Here is a 22094-nt window from a genome sequence, read left to right as displayed (position 1 = left end):
AGCCTGTTAACACAGCAAAAAACTCGCTGGAAAATGGATAACTGTCACTGTTTGCTGAAATTGTAAATATTCATCCTTATTCCTGAAGTCCACCTCGCCGCACAGTGGTTCCAAATCGCTTTATTTTTGGAAATTTTGCCAAAGTTTTGCTTAGATTTGCTTGAAATTTTGCACGAGGAGTCTAATTACACGGATGAAAAAGACTGTTTTTCATATGTTTGGCTATAAACATTATATGTTTGGAACACAAATTTTTAAACACAATATTTTTGAGTGCAAGCATATAATGTTCATAAACTAGCATAACATGTTTGGGACATATATGTTAATATGTTAGAACATATTATGTTTGGGACATAAATGTTTGTAAATATAATATGCTTGGATGCAAACATATATTAATTTAGAAATAGCCTATAAACATATATGTGTTTAGTAGCTTGGAGCGCTATTTAACAGGGAGCGATATTGAATTAAGTTGGTGGTTGTTGCTTGTTATTACAAACTTAACATTTTATTTTTCCTTGGGCAATTGATCAGCTACTTCTTTGATCCTTACAAACTGTGTGGTCCGCTGTTCGAATCCCCGCCCGGCAAAAGGTAAAATTAAAATAAAAAAAATCATAAAATTGAATAATTTCTTCTACAATGTTTGTATTACAGAAAAAGGTGCTAAGAACTAAAAAATCTCGTGGAAGTGAGAAAGATGTCGGGGAATATACAATTAGGCAGAAACAAAATTTTGAGCATTCAGGTCGAAAACCTATGTTGTTAGCACCTATATTACCTGTTTATTTTCATAATTCATTATGATTGTAAATATATAAATAAATAAATAAAATTTTGAGCCCAATATTGTTCGGGAGAATTTTTTTAAGCATATAATATTTTTGGGTGCAAAATGCTTCCAAACATATTATATGGTCACATAATAACATATTGTTTTTTGGAAGACAACATTATTGAATTTGGATGCAAAAATACAAAATGTTTGGAAATTGACTACCCAAACATATATTGTTTAGACCAATATGCTTTCAAACATATTATATATTGGTAGAGATCAAACATATAAATGTTTGGGCAATACCCAAAAATGTATATGCTTGAAGCAAAATATGTTTGGGAGTATATGTTACAGAAGCGATTTTTTGTGAGGGTGTAGTAGTACAGTCAAGTGTGCAAAATTTGGTGGAAATCGGTTCAGATTTAGATAGCTTCCATATTGCCAACATTTTTTGAATTTGACGGCGCTTCTGAGAATCCCCACCACGTCGAAAACAAGCATATACGACATCCAAAACTCGTCGGAAAAGCGCTGTCACTATTGAGAAGTTGTACCACGCCAAGTTACTACAAAAAAGTATCGCATGAGTGCAATTATTATTTTTTAATAAATTTAGAACGACGCCAATAAGAGCCCCTCCAAACAATCAGAAAAGGTGCACTCAAAAAAAAGTTTAGTTGGATCCAAAGATTTTGGCCTTCCCTTAAGGATTTTGGTATTGATTCCGAGCCAAAGATGCGACTTCTTTAAAATAAAGAAATTTTTTAGCGACATATCTGGCTTTAAATCTAGGATCAATAAAATTAAAATTAGGGTATAGATCTTAATTATCGAATTTTTATTCTCTTTTTTCTCGGTATATTAATAAACTATTCTCGTACTAACACCCAGCAAAAACTGGGTAAGCACTAGTGATTCTTTCAGTAATACCGGTAATCAAAAAGTTGCTACTTGAAGTATTACCTGGGATTTAAAAAACATATCTTACCTGTTTAGGCAAAAAGTGATTATTTCTATTGATACCGGTAATCAAAATCATATCTTGAGGTCCGGGTTCGGCTCTACAGTGGGCACCGTTAATAGTAGCGATAAGTAATGCCAAATTACATTTCAGAAAAAATTGCCAATAAAATATACCTTTGTTTTCTAAAGTTGTATGGTACATAATTTATATTACAAAATAACATCACTGAATAGATCCATGCCGGGGAGCGTGGTATAGTGCGTTGGATTACAATACAACAGGGGTGCGTTCACACTTTTTGAGTATCTTTATGGTAAAGATATTATTTTTGGAGAGCTGGTATGCTTGCGAAGAAGTACTTATTTTTCGACTGCTGGTATGCTTGCACGGAAGTACTTTCCTTCAATGTCATGCACGTGTAAAAGTATTACTACTGATGTATGTATTACTACTGATATATGTACGTGGAAGTTGTTACCAATTTGACGCAGGCATACTTGTACTCATACCCAGCAAAAACTCCTATTACCAGGTATGAGTACAAGTATGCCTGCGTTGGTAACAACTTCCTCGTACATATATCAGTAGTAATACTTTTACACGTGCATGACATTGAAGGAAAGTACTTCCGTGCAAACATACCAGCAGTCGAAAAATAAGTACTTCTTCGCAAGCATACCAGCTCTCCAAAAATAATATCTTTACCATAAAGATATCCAAAAAGTGTGAACGCACCCCTGTTGTATTGTAATCCAACGCACTATACCACGCTCCACGGCATGGATCTATTCAGTGATGTTATTTTGTAATATAAATTATGTACCATACAACTTTAGAAAACAAAGGTATATTTTATTGACAATTTTTTCTGAAATGTAATTTGGCATTACTTATCGCTACTATTAACGGTGCCCACTGTAGAGCCGAACCCGGACCTCAAGATATGATTTTGATTACCGGTATTAATAACAATAATCACTTTTAGCATAAACAGGTAAGTTATTATTTTTAAATCCCAGGTAATACTGCAAGTAGTAACTTTTTGATTACCGGTATTACTGAAAGAATCACTAGTGCTTACCCAGTTTTTGCTGGGTACCTGGTAATAGGAGTTTTTGCTGGGCAAATGCCAGTTTAAAAATCCAAATTATAACGGATACTTCAAATAAAAAATGTTTTCTTAATTCCAAAAAACAAGTATAAACGGCCGTAAGTTCGGCCAGGCCGAATCTTATGTATCCTCCACCATGGATTGCGAAGAAACTTCTACGAAAGACTGTTATACACAATCGAATTACTTGGGTTGTGGTATTTTAAAACTTCTTAACATCGTTTTCTAAATTGTAAGTTAGTCCACACGTGGTATATATTAGACAAAAAGGTATGTAAGTCTACAAATAATTACGAATCGATATGGACTTTTGCACGGTACGTAGGGAGCCAGAATTGAAATATGGGGGTCGCTTATATGGGGGCTATATACAATTATGAACTTGATATGGACCAATTTGTATGTGATTGGGGATCGATTTATCTGAGGACTATATATAACTATAGACCGATATGGACCTAGTTAGGCATGGTTGTTAACGGCCATATACTAGCACAATGTACCAAATTTCAACGGACTCGGGGGAAATTTACTCCTCCAAGAGGCTCCAAAACCAAATCTCGAGATCGGTTTATATGGGGGCTATATATGATTATGGACTGATATGGACCACTTTTGGCATGGTTGTTCGGATCGGATGAATTTTGCTTCTCCACAAGGCACCCGAGGTCAAATCCGGGGATCGGTTTATATGGGGGGCTATATATAATTATGGACTGATATGAAACAATTCATGCATGGTTGTTGGATACCATATACTAACATCACGTACCAAATTTCAACCGAATCCGATGAATTTTGCTCTTCCAAGGGGCTCCGGAGGTCAAATCTGGGGATCGGTTTATATGGGGGCTATACATAATTATGGACCGATTTCGACCAATTTTTGCATGGGTGTTTGAGGCCATATATTAACACCACGTTCCAAATATCAACTGAATCAGATGAATTTTGGTCGTCCAAGAGGCTCCGGAGGTCAAATCTGGCGATCGGTTTATATGGAGCTATATATAATTATGCACCGATGTGGACCAATTTTTGCATGGTCATTAGAGACCATATATTAACACCATGTACCAAATTTCAGCCGGATAGGATGAAATTTGCTTCTCTTAGAGGCTCCGCAAGCCAAATCTGGGAATCGGTTTATATGGGGGCTATATATAATTATGGACCGATGTGGACCAATTTTTGCATGGTTGTTAAAGACCATATACTAACACAATGTACCAAATTTCAGCCGGATCGGATGAAATTTGCTTCTCTTAGAGGCTCCGAAAGCCAAATCGGGGGATCGGTTTATATGGGGGCTATATATAATTATGGACCGATGTGGACCAATTTTTGCATGGTTGTTAGAGACCATATATTAATACCATGTACCAAATTTCAGCCGGTTCGGATGAAATTTGCTTCTCTTAGAGGGTCTGCAAGCCAAATTTGGGGGTCCGTTTATATGGGGGCTATACGTAAAAGTGGACCGATATGGCCCATTTGCAACACCATCCGACCTACATCAATAACAACTACTTGTACCAAGTTTCAAGTCGATAGCTTGTTTCGTTCGGAAGTTAGTGTGATTTCAACAGACGGACGGACGGACGGACATGCTTAGATCGACTCAGAATTTCACCACGACCCAGAATATATATACTTTATGGGGTCTTAGAGCAATATTTCGATGTTTTACAAACGGAATGACAAAGTTAATATACCCCTCATCCTATGGTGGAGGGTATAAAAAAAATTAAAACAAATTCGCTAAAAATAAGTCTTAGCCTATATTTGAAGCGTTTTTATCTTAAATCGAAAGTTTCAATATTTCAGTTAATTTAAGAACGATTTAATTAAATAAAACATGTGTTTCTTTACTTTAAGGAAAATTAGCCTTAGTTCAAAGACATGGGACTTTAACGGAGGGACGCAAATTTACAAAATTTGTGTCCTAAATTTAATGAAAAAAATTTTGAAGCAAAGATTATAAACTTTATTTTAATTAAAATTTGATTATTTAAAAGAAATTTGTCCTTCATATTTTGTAAATTTCGTATCCTAAAATTTATGTTGCATAATCTTTAATGTCACGTAAATATTTTTTTCAGTGTGCATTGTAAGATAGTTGTAAAATAATCATTGTGGTCAAGTAAAACTCGATTGTTTAGATGTTTATTAATTTGATTAAACATTTATAAATTCTTATAAATATAAGATTTATACCACTATCATAAATAATAATTTTTTGCATTAATAATAGAATGATGTTGAGTTAACAGGTTGGCTGATAAGTCCCCGGTCTGACACATAGATGGCGTCGCTAGTATTAAATCCATATTATTTTTATATAGTACCAACCTTCAAATGATTCGTGTCAACATTTGACGTCTGTAAGTCAACTAGTTTGTCAGATAGAGCGTCTTTTGTGCAAAGATAATAAAAGAGGAAGATGGGAGATTGGCTACTGAGCACATCAAACCATTTACCACATTAGTTTAATACTCGAACCAAACGCGTATACGACAAGTATTGACATAGCATTAAAATGCAAATAAAAAGAAATTAAGAGCACGAAATAAATTTCCATAAAAGGGAAAATGTAATTTTTTTTTGTTGTTGCCTAAAATTTAACATTGTTTCATTAAGAAAATTAAATTTTGCATTTAAAAAATAAAAACGAAAAACAACTAAAAGATTACAAACATGTATTAAACTAATCTGGTAAATGCAACATTTGGTATGACGCAAGCCAATCTCCCATCTTCCTCTTTTATTATCTTTGCGGTGAACCGTCTCCGAAGCATGGAAAGACTCAAAAGTCCGCTGGAAAAGTAATAGCCTCTGTTTTTTGGATGCGCATGGAATAATTTTTATCGATTATCTTGAGAAGGGAAAACCATCAACAGTGACTATTATATGGCGTTATTGGAGCGTTTGAAGGTCGAAATCGAGGCAAAACGGCCCCATATGAAGAAGAAAAAAGTGTTGTTCCACCAAGACAACCCACCGTGCCACAAGTCATTGAGAACGATGGCAAAAATTCATGAATTGGACTTCGAATTGCTTCCCCACCCACCGTATTCTCCAGATCTGGCCCCAGCGACTTTTTCTTGTTCTCAGACCTCAAAAGGATGCTGGCAGGGAAAAAATTTGCCTGCAATGAAGAGGTGATCGCCGAAACTGAGGCCTATTTTGAGGCAAAACCGAAGGAGTACTACCAAAATGGTATCAAAAAATTGGAATGTCCTTGTAATCGTTGTATCGCTCTTGAAGGGAACTATATTGAATAATAAAAACGAATTTTGACAAAAACATGTATTTTTCTTTGTTAGACCGGGGACTTATAAGCCAACCTGTTATATATCGAGGGATAAATCATAAATAAACTTTTGCGAAGTTTGCTTAAAATTCCTTCAGATTTAAATGTTTCCCATATTTATACCCTTCACCACTACTGTGGTAGAATTAAATTCTGAGTCGATTTAGCGATGTCCGTCTGTCTGTTGATCTATTTTTGTGGGCAAAGTACAGCTCGCAGTTTTAGTCCGATTGTCCTAAAATTTGGTATAGGCTCCTGTCTCGGCTCAAAGACGATCCCTATTGATTTTGGAAAAAAATCGGTTCATATTTAGATATAGCTGCCATATATATTTTTCACCTATCTGGTCATAATTGGCGTGTATATCAACCGATCTTCCTCAAATTCCGTACATCCGAATATTTTATGAGTCTCGAAAAACTTGCAAAATATCAGCCAAATCGGTTCAGATTTAGCTATAGCTCCCATATATATATTTTACCCGATTTACACTCATATGACCACAGAGCCCAAAGTTTACTACCAATTTTCGTTAAATTTTGCACAGAGAATAGAATTTACATTCTCCCAAGGTTGGTAAATTTGATTGAAAACGGTTCAGATTTAGATATAGCTGCCATATATACATTTCGTCCGATTTGCACTTATATGGCCTCAAAAGCCAGAGTTTTGCCCTGACTTACTTCAAATTTTGCGCAAGAAGTATGTTTAATAGCATAGGTAAGTGTACCAAATTTGGTTGAAATCGGTTCAGATTTAAATATAGCTCCCATATATATCTTTCGCCCGATTGGCACTTATATGGCCCCAAAAACAAGAGTTTTGCCGTGAGTTGCTTAAAATTTTGCACAAGGGTTACGTTTAATGATACTGTTATGTGCGACAAATTTTGTTAAAATCGGTTCAGATTTACATATAGCATCCATACATATCTTTCTGCCGATCTACACTCCTATGGCCCCCGAGGCCAATCTATTATTTTTACTAACATTGTGTTCCACCTCAGCGCATTAGCTGTCTGAATGTAAAATCTATAAGTATTGCAGAACTTTGTACAGATCTGCTCAGATATACAGAATATATGTGTATGGATTCATATACCATCCAACACATTGGACGGATTTGATATGGTATTGAAAATATAGACTTACAAAGTGGTGAAGGGTATAATATAGTCGGCCCCGCCCGACTTTAGACTTTCCTTACTTGTTTTATTTTTAACATTATCTTACCTCTATCCAATTAAACAAATAAAACAGACCATTAAAATTTAGATATTTTAATGTTTTATAAAAATCAACATTGGTAAAAATATGTCATCATCTCAAATGCAAGACTATTTAGCATCAAATTAAAACATACAAAAAAGAAAGTGGTATCAGAAATATTATACAAAGAAGTCAAATTATGGCAAGCTAGAAATAAAAGTGGAACTATTTTCTACTTAATGCATTTTCTTGCTGTTAAGATGATGACCACCTGTTATAACAACAGTAAAAATTATTTCTTTTCTTCAAATTTAATGTAATACTGTACATTACTATGAAACAATTGTTAACATCAAAGAGGTTATAAAAACTATATTTACATACGGTGGAGATACATGCCAAATAGGAAATATCATCACATCATAACAAATTAAATGAAAATAGTGGAAACATTCTATTGAAAATAAAATAACCAAAAATATACAAAAAGCAAACATTTTTGAATTCCTAATTTCTTATAAAGAGAAATTGAAATAATAAAATAAAATAGTCTTAGATAAACTAATTGTAGCAAGTAATGTATGTTATTTTACACTCTCCGGTTGATTTTGTAAATCGGCTAGAACATTGGCAGGATCCTCCGAACGCAAATAAGGATTTATTTCTGGTTGAGCTTCAAAAATCACATTACCACGAACTACTCGTACACGTGGTCCTATAGCTCTAGGATTAAATTTCACTTTGCCACATGTATCTGGACGAATTTCTCTGTGAGTTTTCAAAGCACTGATGCATGAGAAATGTTTATCACAACCATAACATCTGTAACGTTTCATTCCAAGATGGCGTGACAAATGAGCAATCAAAGTCTCACGATGGGTGAAACGTTGAGAACACACCTGTAATAAAGAAACATAGAGATATATATAAATTAAAAAAAAATATATATTAATATAAAAACTATATAATTTTAATATATTTACAAATTACGATACACTAGTAGAGAAGTAATAGTCGACTATTTCACCGACTGCACTCATAAAAACAAGCAGTGAATAACACCTACTGCTCATTTTCAGAAGACATTTTTTTGTACATTTCAGAACTCCTACAATTTTCAATAACAAACATGCTGCTAAAAATCCTGTATATTGAAAACAGCTACTGTTTCAGGCTAGATGGAACAAGGGACTTTTTTAATTACTTCTGCCCTTTTCGCATATCTCATACAAAAGTTTTCATTTGTAATACAAATGAAAGAAACAAGACACTGCATATTTTAAAATCGAGTAGAAGTCGAAAGTATACAAAATGTGCCAAGAAAAAAGTAAACACTTTTTGAATGAATTCTCAGTCCAAAAAATTGCAAATCAATTTATACGCAGTCAAACGAAAAGAACTTTCATTAATAGAAGCACCCAAATGGTTTAGAATTCGAGTGATTTCTTTACTTTCGAATGGATTTTCCTACGATTTATGGGAAACGATAACTTTCTATTGTCATGGAATCACTGTTGCCGCAGTTGGTATTTGACAAAATCTTCTATAGAAATAAAATGTTGGCAAAATATTCTATAGAAATAAAATTTTGACAAAAATTTTTATAGAAATAAAATTTTGACAAAATTTTCTATTTGGACAAAAATTTTCTATAGAAAAACATTTTTGACAAAATTTTCTGTAGAAATAAAATTTTAACAACATTTTATTTCTATAAAATTTTGACAAAATTTTCTATACAAATAAAATCTTGACAACATTTTCTATAGAAATACAAATTTTACAAAAATTTTCTATGAAGTAAAGTTTTGAGAAAATTTTCTATAGAAATAAAATTTTGACATTTTCTATAGAAAAAATGTTGACAAAATTTTTTATAGAAATAAAATTATAACAAAATTTTCTATACACAGAAAAAAATTTTACGAAAAATTTTCCAATTGAAGCCTTAATTGAGTTTTAAAAAATAATCAATTAAAAATTTAATTGATTCAACAAATTTTTTAATTGAAACAAAAATTAATAGTATCAATTAATTTTTTAATTGGATCAATTAATTTTTTAATTGACTGTTAATTAATTCCTTAATTGACTTTCAATTAACTTTTAAATTGATACTATCCTTTATCAATTGGAATAATTAATTTTGTGATTGAATCAGAAAATTTTTTTTTTGTGTAGAAATAAAATTTTGACAAAATTTTCTATAGAAATAAAATTTGGACAAAATTTTCTATAGAAATAAAATTTTGTATAAAAATAAAATTTTTACAGAAATAACATGTTGACAAAATTTCTACAGAAATAAAATTTTATTGAAATAAAATTTTGAAACATTTTTATAAAGAAATAAAATTTTGCAAAAATTTTCTATGGAAATAAAATTTTGCAAAAACTACGGTTGCCACAGTTGGTATTTGACAAATTTTTCTATAGAAATGAAATTTTGACAAAATTTTCTATAGAAATAAATCTTTGGCAAAATTTTCTGTAGACAAAAAATTTGACAAAATTTTATATAGAAATAAAATTTTGACAACATTTTCTATAGGAATACAATTTTTACAAAAATTTTCTATAGAAATACAATTTTTACAAAAATTTTCTATAGAAATAAAGTTTTGAGAAAATTTTCTACAGAAAAAAATGTTGACAACATTTTCTATAGAAATAAAAAATAATTTTTTTAATTGACTTTCAACTAATTTTTTAATTGATACTATCATTTCTGTGATTGAAGACATTCCAATAAAAAAATTAAGTGGAACAATTAATTTCGTGATTGAATCAGAAAAAATTTTTTGTGTGTAGAAATAAAATTTTGACAAAATTTTCTATAGAAATAAAATTTTGACAAAATTTTCTATAGAAATAAAATTTTGACAAAATTTTCTATAGAAATAAAATTTTGACAAAATTTCTACAGAAATAAAATTTTGACAAAATTTTATAAAAATAAAATTTTGAAACATTTTTATAAAGAAACAAAATGTTGACAAAATTCTCTATAGAAATAAAATTTTGCAAAAATTTTCTATGGAAATAAAATTTTGCAAACACCACGATTGCCACAGTTGGTATTTGACAAATTTTTCTATAGAAATAAAATTTTCTATAGAAATAAAATTTTGACAAAATTTTCTATAGAAATAAAATTTTGGCAAAATTTTCTATAGACAAAAAATTTGACAAAATTTTCTATAGAAATAAAATTTTAACAAAATTTTCTATACACAGAAAAAAATTTGACGAAAAATTTTCCAATTAAAGCCTTGAGTTTTAAAAAATAATCAATTAAAAACTTAATTGATTCAACAATTTTTTTAATTGAAACAAAAATTAATAATAGTATTAATTAATAGTAATTATTAATTAATTAATTAATAGTATCAATTAATTAATAGTATTAATTAATTTTTTAAATGGATCAATTAATTTTTTAAATGACTTTCAATTAATTTTTTAATTGATACTATCATTTATCAATTGGTATTTGACAATTTTTTCTATAGAAATGAAATTTTGACAAAATTTTCTATAGAAATAAAATTTTGGCAAAATTTTCTGTAGACAAAAAAATTTTACAAATTTTTCTATAGAAATAAAATTTGACAAAATTTTCTATAGGAAAAAATTTTTGACAAAATTTTCTATAGAAATAAAATTTTAACAAAATTTTATTTCTATAAAATTTTGACAAAATTTTCTATATAAATAAAATTTTGACAACATTTTCTATATAAATACAATTTTTACAAAAATTTTCTATAGAAATAAAGTTTTCACATTTTCTATAGAAATACAATTTTTAAAAAAATTTTCTATAGAAATAAAGTTTTCACATTTTCTATAGAAATACAATTTTTACAAAAATTTTCTATAGAAATAAAATTTTGACAAAATTTTCAATAGAAATAAAATTTTGACCAAATTTTCTAGAGAAATAAAACTTTGACAAAAATTTCTATAGAAATAAAATGTTAACAAAATTTTCTATACACAAAAAAAGTTCACGAAAAATTTTCCAATTAGAGCCTTAATTGAGTTTTAAAAAATAATACAATTTTGACAAAATTTTCTATAGAAATAAAATTTTGTATAAAAATAAAAGTTTTACAGAAATAAAATGTTGGCAAAATTTTCTAGAAATAAAATTTTGACAAAATTTTCTAGAAATAAAATTTTGCAAATTTTATAAAATTTTATGGAAATAAAAATTTGACAAAATTTTCTATATAAATAAAATTTTGCAAAAATCTTCTATAGAAATTTAAATGTGCAAAAATTTTCTATAGAAATTTAAATTTGCAAAAATTTTCTATAGAAATAAACTTTTAAATTTTCTATAAAATAAAATTTTGGAAAAATTTTGGAAAATTTTTCTGTAAAAATAAAATTTTGCAAAAATTTTCTATAGAAATAATATTATGCAATAATTTGTTAGAAATAAAATTTTGCAAAAATTACTATAGAAATTTTCTATAAATGCAGTATAAAAACCACAAAAATTTTTCGATTTTTTCATCATTCTTAATAAAATTTTCTGATGATAAAAACGGATATTGCATAATGTGTTTATGATTATCAACGTGACCTACAAAAAAATGTAGGAATTTCTCCTCGAGAGAAATGTTTTTGGGCTTCCAATATGTGGCCTACAAAAATGTGTTGGAGTTACTGATCGAGAGAAATATTTCCACTATGGCCAATTGGAAAAAAATAATTGTTTGTTTTCACATCTCGTAACACCTACTTTGAGTCTTTGTCTTAATACTTAACATATACATATTTCCTATCTTTTTGATCTTCTTCTTCTTACTTACTTGACAAACAAATGGTTTTTCGCCCGTATGAATACGGTGATGGACTGTCACTTGGCCCCTAGTTCGAAAACGTTTGTCACAATAGTTACATTTGTGTGGCAATTCACCTGTTAAAAAACGACAAAAAATATTATACAAATCAATGATTTCCATAAATCTTGAGCTCACCTGTATGTATAGTCATATGACACTGTAACGTACTGGAAGAATAGAACTTTTTTGGACATTCACTACATGGATATTGTGGCTCACGGCTACAATTTGCCGATATATGATCATTTAACATGGTTTTCGAGGAACATTTTCGTCCGCATTTATCACAAACATAACGATGATTTACATTCTTCAGAGCTGACATTTTAACCGAATCCAACGATGAGTTAGAAGAGGAATTATCTGCTTGGAGAGTAGGCGGCGATGTTTTAATTGTTTCCATAGATGTTGACTCTGTTTTTGGTGCTGTCGTTGAAGGATCAATTTTAACATCTGCAAGTAAAATAACAATGAATTAAAGCTAGTCCCTATTTACAATAAAAATTTAATTTTTCCAATTAAAAATTGTTGATAAAAACGAGCTTGAGGTATTTTTAATTTATATTTATGAGATTATTGAAGGCAAGAGCGTGATTACAACAGACATATGGACAAAATATGTAATGCTTTATTGAAGAAATCACCTTTGCAAATCAATTCTCCTTAAATTTTGACAAATACTTAAAGTCAAAAAGAGCGGCTCTAGATTTTCTTTAGATATCTGACTTTACCCCAGGTATTTCGATATTATCAATATTACCTTCTAAATTGATTATTACTCTATATATATAATTGGCTTACATTTGTACGGTACTTACCCTCATTGATAAATGCTTTAGCCTGAACATTGATTTTTTCCATATCACGGTTGGTTAGATTGTGTGACTTCATCAAATGACTCTTGAGGCAACGCTTTATATCATAGTCTTTCAGGCAATATGGACAAATCCATTTATATACAAAGTTGGGATATTTAAAACGTAATTCAACTAATTCCACATCGACGGAAGTCATTATGGGTAAATACAATGTGGGTGGACTATCTGGCGTTGTCAATGTGCTGGTAACATCCTTTGTAATTTTCAAAAGTGGAACTGCTTGTTCTTGTGTGGAATCAGCTTCTTTTCCCGTCTCTTCCAAACTAGTATCAGATGATGAGGCTACAGCAACTTTGGCAATTTGTTGTTTCATTGTATCGATCAATTGTTTTTTCTCTGGCAAACTTTCTATGGCTATTAAATTTTTCTTCGATATATATTGGATACGATGTTTTTCAGCAGTTTGCAATGCCTCAGTTTGAATTTTTGTAAACTCATTGTTCGACAATGATGATGAATCTAAAGTAAAGGAAAAAGTCTGTTTTTGTTCGGCGACAATGGCAGGCTGGGCCACTGAGCTGTGATTTGCACCGCTAGTATTTTGTAAATTGGGAGTCTGATCTAGTGATGCAGGCATATTTGGAGATGGCAGCGTTATAACCGGTTGCCCAATTATTGTTGGAAAATTTTGCAATTTAAGAATATTCATAGGTTGTTGTATATTATTATTGTTGTTAAAATTTGTTATTATTTGAGGTTGCTGTCCCAGTTGAGTATTTGGTAATGTCATCATTTGTCCATTAGTGGAGGGAACCAATTTTATTATTTGTAATGACATCTTGGGAGCTGGTATAACTTTAAAGCCCATTTGCGATTGTTGTGGCTGTGGTTGTTGCTGTACGGGAATTACTTGTATATTTGGTGGCAAAATGGTATTGGTTGCAGGTGTTGGAGCCAAACGGACAAATTTTAAATTTGTTATATTTTTTAGACTATTGTTGTATTACCTTGATTGGAAATGTTATGGACCGGAATAATATTGGACACAATATTACTATTGTTCGATTTCTCGAGTTTGTTCGAAGGAAATATTTTCACATTATTATTAGTCACAATGGAATTATTGTTACAATTGGCAATCATCTGTAAGGGCGGTGGTTGTATCTTCATCTGTTTACCAGTATTTTTTTGTAATATCATAGGTATTATCTTTCCTTGTAATTCAGGATTCAATTCTTTGTTATCATTTATTAATAACGATTTCATTTCTATTGGCTTGTCAGACGTTGGTGTTTCCATTTCTTCTTTGGGTTCAATTAATTTTTGATTTTCCTCTTCAGTCTTTATAATAACCTCCGGAACCAAGGGTGTAGTATTTATAACATCTTCCTCGTCTACTGGTTCTTCTTTAATTTGTATATCGGTGTTGACATTAAAAAGCATTTGTTCAGGCATTGATATTTTTTCTTTTATATTATCCATGATTTTAGATCGTTTCTGATTAATATCCATATCATTTGCTACGGGCTCAATTGGCCTTTTGCTAGCATGCAAAGGTGGTAAATTTGATTTTAATCTTAATTTTGTTACAGGCAATGTCGATGGTATTGGACGTTTAATGGCACCTAAAGTATTATCCTCATTCTTGTTCTCAGATGACGAATTATTATTGTTTGATTCGATGGAGGCTGTGTAGAAAAGTAAAGCAACTACCTCTTGCATTAGCTTTCCACATCCCATACTCTGTTGCAACCAATGAACATGCAATTGCAATTCTGTTTTGAATCCCTCACGACAATATGAACAGAAATGTTTATAGCGAATTTTTGGTGGATTTTGCTAATGGGAAAACGTGACAAAAAACAGCAACAAAAATTAATTAATACAAAAATGATGACAATGGGTGCGGTATATAAATCTACATCACATAAAATATCTGTAAACAATCGAACTCAAAAACGATCTATCCCAGTTTCTTCAAAAACAAATGTCATGTAAATCGTTCAAAACCCCATTCGAATGAAAAGCAGTTATACGAAAGTTTATTTCGTTTATATTAGAATACTTCCAATGACTTCCAAACATTTTAAAAATATTTTTACTTTTTCGAGACATATTGTGTACGTTCGAATCCTATTCGGCAACAAAATATAAAGTGAATTGCCTTTCGAAATAGAAGTATCAAAATCAAATTTATACCGTTTGAAATACGAATGAAAGCCTTCGATTGAAATTAGGGAAATGGGGACATTTTTTTGCTGTCTGTTACCTACTCCATGGTGATACATTGGTTTTTTAAAACTTTTCTACGCTATAGCATTGACATCTCCCTTCTAATTGTCTGAACATGGTTAAGTTAGGTTAGGTATAGTCGCAGCCCGATATCTCAGGCTCACTTAGACTATTCAGTCCATTGTGATACCACAGTGGTGAACTTCTCTCTTATCACGGAGAGCTGCCCGATTCTATGTTAAGCTCAATGACAAAGAACCGAGTCCGAAAGGCGTTCCACATTGCAGTGAAACTACTTTGAGAAGCTTTGAAACACTCAGAAATGTCACTAGCATTACTGAGGTGGGATAATCCACCGCTGAAAAACTTTTTGGTGTTTGGTCGAAACCGATATCTCAGGCTCACTTAGACTATTCAGTCCATTGTGATACCACAGTGGTGAACTTCTCTCTTATCACTAGTGCTGCCCGATTCTATGTTAAGCTCAATGACAAAGAACCGAGTCCGAACGTGGTTCCACATTGCAGTGAAACTACTTTGAGAAGCTTTGAAACACTCAGAAATGTCACTAGCATTACTGAGGTGGGATAATCCACCGCTGAAAAACTTTTTGGTGTTTGGTCGAAACTGGGTTTGAACCCACGACCCTCTGTGTATGCAAGGCGGGCATGCTAACCATTGCACCACGGTGGCTTCTGAACATAAAATCGCCTTAGCCTTTCGTTCAGTGATACAAAATTGAAAATCCACTTCTTAACTAAAAGTCCTCTTACTGGTTCTCATTATAATCCTTAACAACAGACATAGATTAACTTATCCCAACGCAATTGTATTTTTCACATATTTTTGTAGTAGCAAGAAAACATCTGCTTCTAAATCATTGATAAGAGAAAACTTCTCCACTTGTGGTATCGCAGAAACTACACAGTTTCTTACAGTTGTCGTTTCAATGAACCAACGCCTCAATTATGGATTATGCTTAGAGGAATTTTCTGAACCCTATCCCAAACCAGTTCCTCGTTTCATAGTTGCTGGTCAGCATTCGCAGCTGGAATCGAAGACCATTTTTGTTTTTTTTTTTTTCAATTTGTTGTGGACCACTTTGTCGGCATTTGTTGTGGACCACTTTGTCGGCATGTCATTAGCAAACTCTCTCACTTCAAATTGATTGATCTGTAACAATATCTAAACCATACATACCAACTTATGAACCCGTCGTTCATGTTGTTCACATAGAGGAAGATTTTTAAAATTCTCGCCACAATTGCGGGAACAAAAGAATAAATTATCACGATGCATATTCAGATGTTTTTGCAAGGATGGCGTATCGATAAAAGTTAAGGGGCATGCAGGACATTTTCGTTTCGATACGCAATGATTACGTCTGGTATGCTCCGTAAACATCGTGATATTGGAGAATTTTTTCAAGCATTTGGGACATGTTCCCACAATGTTGGACAGCAAAGACGGATCCTGTAAAGAATATGTATATGTTTTCTAGTAAATTATCTCAAAATATTATATCAATTTATGTACCTTGGTTGTTTGCAACTTTTCAATGAATTGAAGCTCATCATTGGTCTTCATGTCGGCGGCACTTACAGTAATAACTTGGTCTCTTTCTTCAACAATGTGGAAATGTCCACCGTTCGAGTTGTTAGAATCATCTGAAAATGCAAATATAACGGTTGCGTTATTGACAAGCAGTTGACAAATGCATAGTATTGCCAGATTGTGAAAATTAATCTGAGTAGAAATTTATCTTTCGAATGTAGCTACAATGAAAATGACCACAGATTTGGCGAAAATTGAGGTTTTAATTCTAAAGGTGGGTTTTAAGTTCGAGTTTGGTCGCTAAAATCTTTATTTTTTCACTAAAGTGAAAACTAAATCAGTAAAAAAGGCATACAATTATACATACTTGTTGCAAATTTTATTATATAAAATTTACTTTATTGAAACAGTTCAATATGAATCAGAAAAATTAACTCACTTAACGCGCAGTTTATTTTTCCTAAAGATTTCGGCGAGACTTTACAGGAATATGTTTATTTTCATTTATAATTTTGATTATATAAGGAAAAGTAATCACGAAAATAAAGTGGTTTTCAACTCGAAAACCGAACATAGTACCCACCTTAAGTTATAATAAAATTTGCAATAAATATGTATAATTTTATACCTTTTTTTACTGACTTAATTTTCATTTTAGTGACTAAACTCGAACTTAGTACACACCTTTAGAGAAAAGTAGTCGGGACAAAATGTTGAAACCCACTTCGATCCAGCTGACGTTTATTCATTCCAAATATTCTGAAATCAGTGGAAATTGCAACCGAAATCCACTTTGAGTAGACTTCGTTCATAGAGTGATCGTTTCATATTGCCATAGAAATGTATCCTGCTGCAACATGTAACTCAACATCATTCTATTATTAATGCAAAAAATTATGTTAAATGTGCTGTGATAGTGGTATAAATGTTATATTTATAAGAATTTATAAATGTTTAATCAAATTAATAAACATCTAAAAAATCGTGTTTTACTTGACCACAATGATTGTTTTACAACTATCTTAAAATGCACTTTTTCTGATTGCTTGAAGTGGCTCTTATTGGCATCGTTCTAAATTTATCTAAAAAGGCACCTCATGCACTCATGCGACACTTTTTTGTAGTAACTTGGCGTGGTACAACTTCTCAATAGTGACGGCGCTTTTCCGACGAGTTTTCGACGTGGTAGGGATTCTCAGAAGTACCGTCAAATTCAAAAAGTTTTGGCAGGGTATAGACGTCTGAAGTCCATTCACAATGGCTTTGTCTATTTGCATTTGACAAATGTATAGTATTGCCAGATTGTGAAAATTAATTCGAGTAGAAATTTATCGTTCAAATGCAGCTACAATGAAAATCACCACAGCTTTGGCGAAAAGCGAGGTTTTAGTTCTAAAACTACAATTGGAAAAGGCAGTAAGTACATTTTTAATGAGATTTTGTTGAAATCCACTTCGAGCCATCTGACGTTTCTCCATTCCAAATGTACTGAAATGAGTGGAAATTTCAACCTAAATCCACTTTAAGTAGATTTCGTGCTAGAGTGATCGTTTGATATTGCCATAGAAATGTATAGACGTCTGAAGTCCATTCACAATGGCTTTGTTTATTTGCAGTCCGCAGTCATCGGACTCAATTGCGTAGTCAAGTGACTCAAACTCTTTTTAGAGAACAAGAATTACCGTACAAATCAGTCAATTTTCATTAAAACAGGTGTAAATGTACATAATTTTATATTCTATTACAAAATTTGGTGCTTTGTCAAAAGAACAAAGGAAAGTAAACAAATTAAAAATTACTCATATGCAGAAGAAAAAGTGCCACACAAAGTGTGCAGACAAACTACAGTGCTGTGAATATATTTGAGACGTCTATACATTTCTTGGTTTATGATATTGCTATCCAACTTTCCGAGAAAAATCCCATATGTTGGCCACACCAAAATATATTTTCGACAACATAACCGGTACTGCAGCTGTTTATGTGATATATGACTAATTTATCGATTTGTTACTTATCAGTGACAAGAAACATTTTGTACGAATAAAAATATAACGCGAACGGTTATAATTTTGTTTGTGTAATACAGCGAGCGTTGCGCATTTCTTTGTGTGCTGGAAAACCGAACGAAACACCTGTCAAATTAAACCTGATCAAAAAGTAGTAAAAGAAAGCATCATTTTGTCATTCTGCTCTTATAATTTTCTACGATTTTTGCTAATACAGCCTATTTCCAATGCCATACGACTAACATACATAACAACTTTTACAAATTTTCGAGTCGATAAGTATGGGTTAGGGAAAACGGGTCCAAAAAATATCAGATAACATTAGCAAAAACTTTACTGCTTTCGTTTTCAGCAGACTGCTTTTTTAACACATTTTGTAATTTATGTAATAATAATCAATCAATACCCTCAAGGACTACAAACCATTACTATCAGCATCCCAATAAATGTAATATCACTTACATCTAAATGTGGATAATAAGTACGAATTTAGTCGCTAAAATCAAAAATAAATCTCCGAGAACCGAATAAAATTATATCTTGAAAAATATTATTATCAATTTATGGGATTATCTAATGCAACAATTGAAAATGTTTATTTTCTGTGAAATGAATTATTAACAAAAAGTAACCGTGAAAAACTGACCAATTTAGCGCTATAATGCCAACGTAATACTGACCTAAAGACAAAAGACATTTTTGTACTATGTTAACAAATTTATTTGAGTGCATAGAGTGTATAGACTACGTTCTTATCACTTGATTACAAATAAAATACAAAAATATAATCCCAAAAAGAAACCATAATTAACACTTTTTTGAGTTTTTAAACTTTTTATTTTTACTACGAATACTGTTTTAGTTTTTACATCAACAAAAAGTTTTAAAATCATTGGTAAGTAAGATATTTTCATTTCAAGTCACATTCAAATATAACGGCAATAATCCTCTTACAGTTTTAAATTCTTCAACATGTAGTTTGAATTGCTCTGTTTTACAAACTGTGGATAAAAGAATAAGGGGAATGAAGCAAACGAAAAACAAAACAAATGGGCGAAGAGGCAAAATACAACATACTCAACAACAAACACATTAGCACGATCAACCACTAAAATTCGAGCAAGAATACAAAAACAAAAAGATAGAATTAACTACCTCCACACATATGCTTCTTCTTCCTTCTTTATTAACTAATTACGCCGAGGCAGACGCTCCTCGTAAGAGAAAAAAAAATTGATAAATATTACCGTCATATTCAATGAGCCGTGCGTTGATCATCATACAAAAAATTTTTAAGAATTTTTTACACACCAAAATTTATTTGACAAAAGTCCAGTTAATTTATCCGTTGCTTTATCTACGCACTTACTTTTCACATTAATTTGCAAATGCTGCTGCTGTTTCGGCAAACTCACTTCTCCTTCACGCTTGTTGAACATTTCCTGTTGAATTTCATTTTCATCCAGTGGTTCTTCTTTTATTTCTACCTCCGTTAACATTTTTTATGGTAGTTTTCGTAATTTTTATAATTATAAACACTTTTTTGTAATTTTCTTGTATTATTTCTTTTTTATTTTATGGCAATTTATTGCTAGAACTAACTGTAATTCGTTTTGTACAACAAGAGTTAATCTAGAAAATTTACTGTTAAAAATTCACTCTCAACGACGGCAACACGACGACGAAGAATGATCATTTGTCGTTAAAAAGAAATGTCAGAAACGTATTCAAATGATAGCGTGTATTGTTATGTATGTGTGTTTGTGTAAACAAAGAATTAAGAGGGAATTTGGGAAAAAATGGACGCGGTTTGACAGGGTTGCAGTCGAACGAACAAAGCAACGGTTATTTGTCGATAAGATCGTTCTGTGGATATCAAAATCTGTTATGGCTGTTATGACAACACCCATTTTATGATTTTGTTTGTATTAAGGTAAAATCAAAATTTAATCTGCAAAAACAGAATAAAATTTTGTCTTCTTGTTGCAAATTTTATTATAATTTGATGGGGAATAATCCAGAGCAAAAATTGAACATGTTTATTTTGGGTGAAATGAATGAATTAAGAAAAGTAACCGGCCAAAAAGTAAAAATGGCCAATTTAGCGCGATAATGCCAACTTAATACTGGCCTTAACGCTCAAGAACATGATTTGTCGCGTAAAGCCCGCTATGCACCTCTAGTGGAAATTTCGTTTGTCTGCCAATAACACAGTTTTGCAATGTATTTCTTATGGGAACAAAATATAAACAATCGATAACAATGCTTCACGGAAATTTCGTTAGCAAATACAGCAATTTGTTATGGGTAGCGTGATGCGCTTTACAGAGTATCAGTTATTCCGGACGGAAGGTTGGTGTTTGTAAAGAATCTTACAGTGTGTCGGATCGATACGACTTGTCGGCGATGACTAAATAATAGGTAAATGTGTTATCGATCCCATAAACATGCAGCAATATCGATTATGCCTTCGGACTTAACTGATAATGTACATAATATATGGGATATGTTCGACACGAGCACTGTCGTCCGGAATAACTGATAATCTGCAAAGCGCATCACGCTACCCATAAGACTATCAGTTATTCCGGACGACAATGCTCGTGTCGAACATATCCCATCATCGCCGACAAGTCGTATCGATCCGACACACTGTAACACCGATATTCCGTCAGGAATAAATGATAGTCTGTAAAGCGCATTAAGTATGCATACCGGCCCTAATGCGTCTTTCAGACTATAAATTTTTCCGGACGGAATGTCGGTGGTTGTAAAGAATCTTACAGTGTGTCCAATCGATACGACAATTCGTTGATGTCTAAATAATCGGTAAATGTGTTATCGATCTCATAAATTATGCCTTAGGAATTACTTATAACCCTGCCAGCATTTCGAAGTTCCGTTTCATCCTTATCGCTACCACAGACTCGTGACACTACAACAATCGCCAACTGTGATGGGGGAAGCGTATCAAAAACTATGAAATGTACATGAAAGTATTTTGCCATCACTATTGTTCCAAGAGCCATTTTAGCTTATTATAATTTATTTAAATAAAAACGATAATGAAGTACTGAAAACATAGTTATTTCGCTTAAAATTGTGAAAGGTATAAGTGAACAATTTTTGACTTTCTAAATGGAATAAAGTGATTGCTTTTCAGATATTTTACAGACACGCTGCCTCCATCGAGAATAAAAACACTGGCTGATAGACGCTGCAACATCCCTGCCAACATTTTT

General features: G+C 31.8%; 2 protein-coding genes across 2 annotated transcripts; both read right to left on the bottom strand.

Moving 5' to 3' along the window:
* Positions 1-7438: 7438 nt before the first annotated feature.
* Positions 7439-14052, bottom strand: LOC142223764 (uncharacterized). Its single transcript, XM_075293612.1, has 4 exons — positions 13058-14052; positions 12375-12692; positions 12207-12313; positions 7439-8282 (listed from the first exon to the last, which is right to left on the bottom strand). The coding sequence occupies exons 1-4, from the start codon at positions 13923-13925 to the stop codon at positions 7968-7970; spliced, it is 1608 nt and encodes a 535-aa protein (XP_075149727.1). The 5' UTR covers positions 13926-14052; the 3' UTR covers positions 7439-7967.
* LOC142223765 (uncharacterized) lies at positions 13925-20560 on the bottom strand. The gene is made up of 4 exons (XM_075293613.1): positions 20222-20560; positions 16826-16956; positions 16490-16762; positions 13925-14896 (listed from the first exon to the last, which is right to left on the bottom strand). Exons 1-4 carry the CDS (start codon positions 20349-20351, stop codon positions 14045-14047), a joined length of 1386 nt encoding a protein of 461 aa, XP_075149728.1. The 5' UTR covers positions 20352-20560; the 3' UTR covers positions 13925-14044.
* Between the last annotated feature and the right edge of the window lie 1534 nt (positions 20561-22094).

Source organism: Haematobia irritans, chromosome 2, assembly GCF_050003625.1.
Source record: "Haematobia irritans isolate KBUSLIRL chromosome 2, ASM5000362v1, whole genome shotgun sequence".
NCBI lineage: Eukaryota > Metazoa > Arthropoda > Insecta > Diptera > Muscidae > Haematobia > Haematobia irritans.
This window is presented reverse-complemented; position numbering and strand designations above follow the sequence as displayed.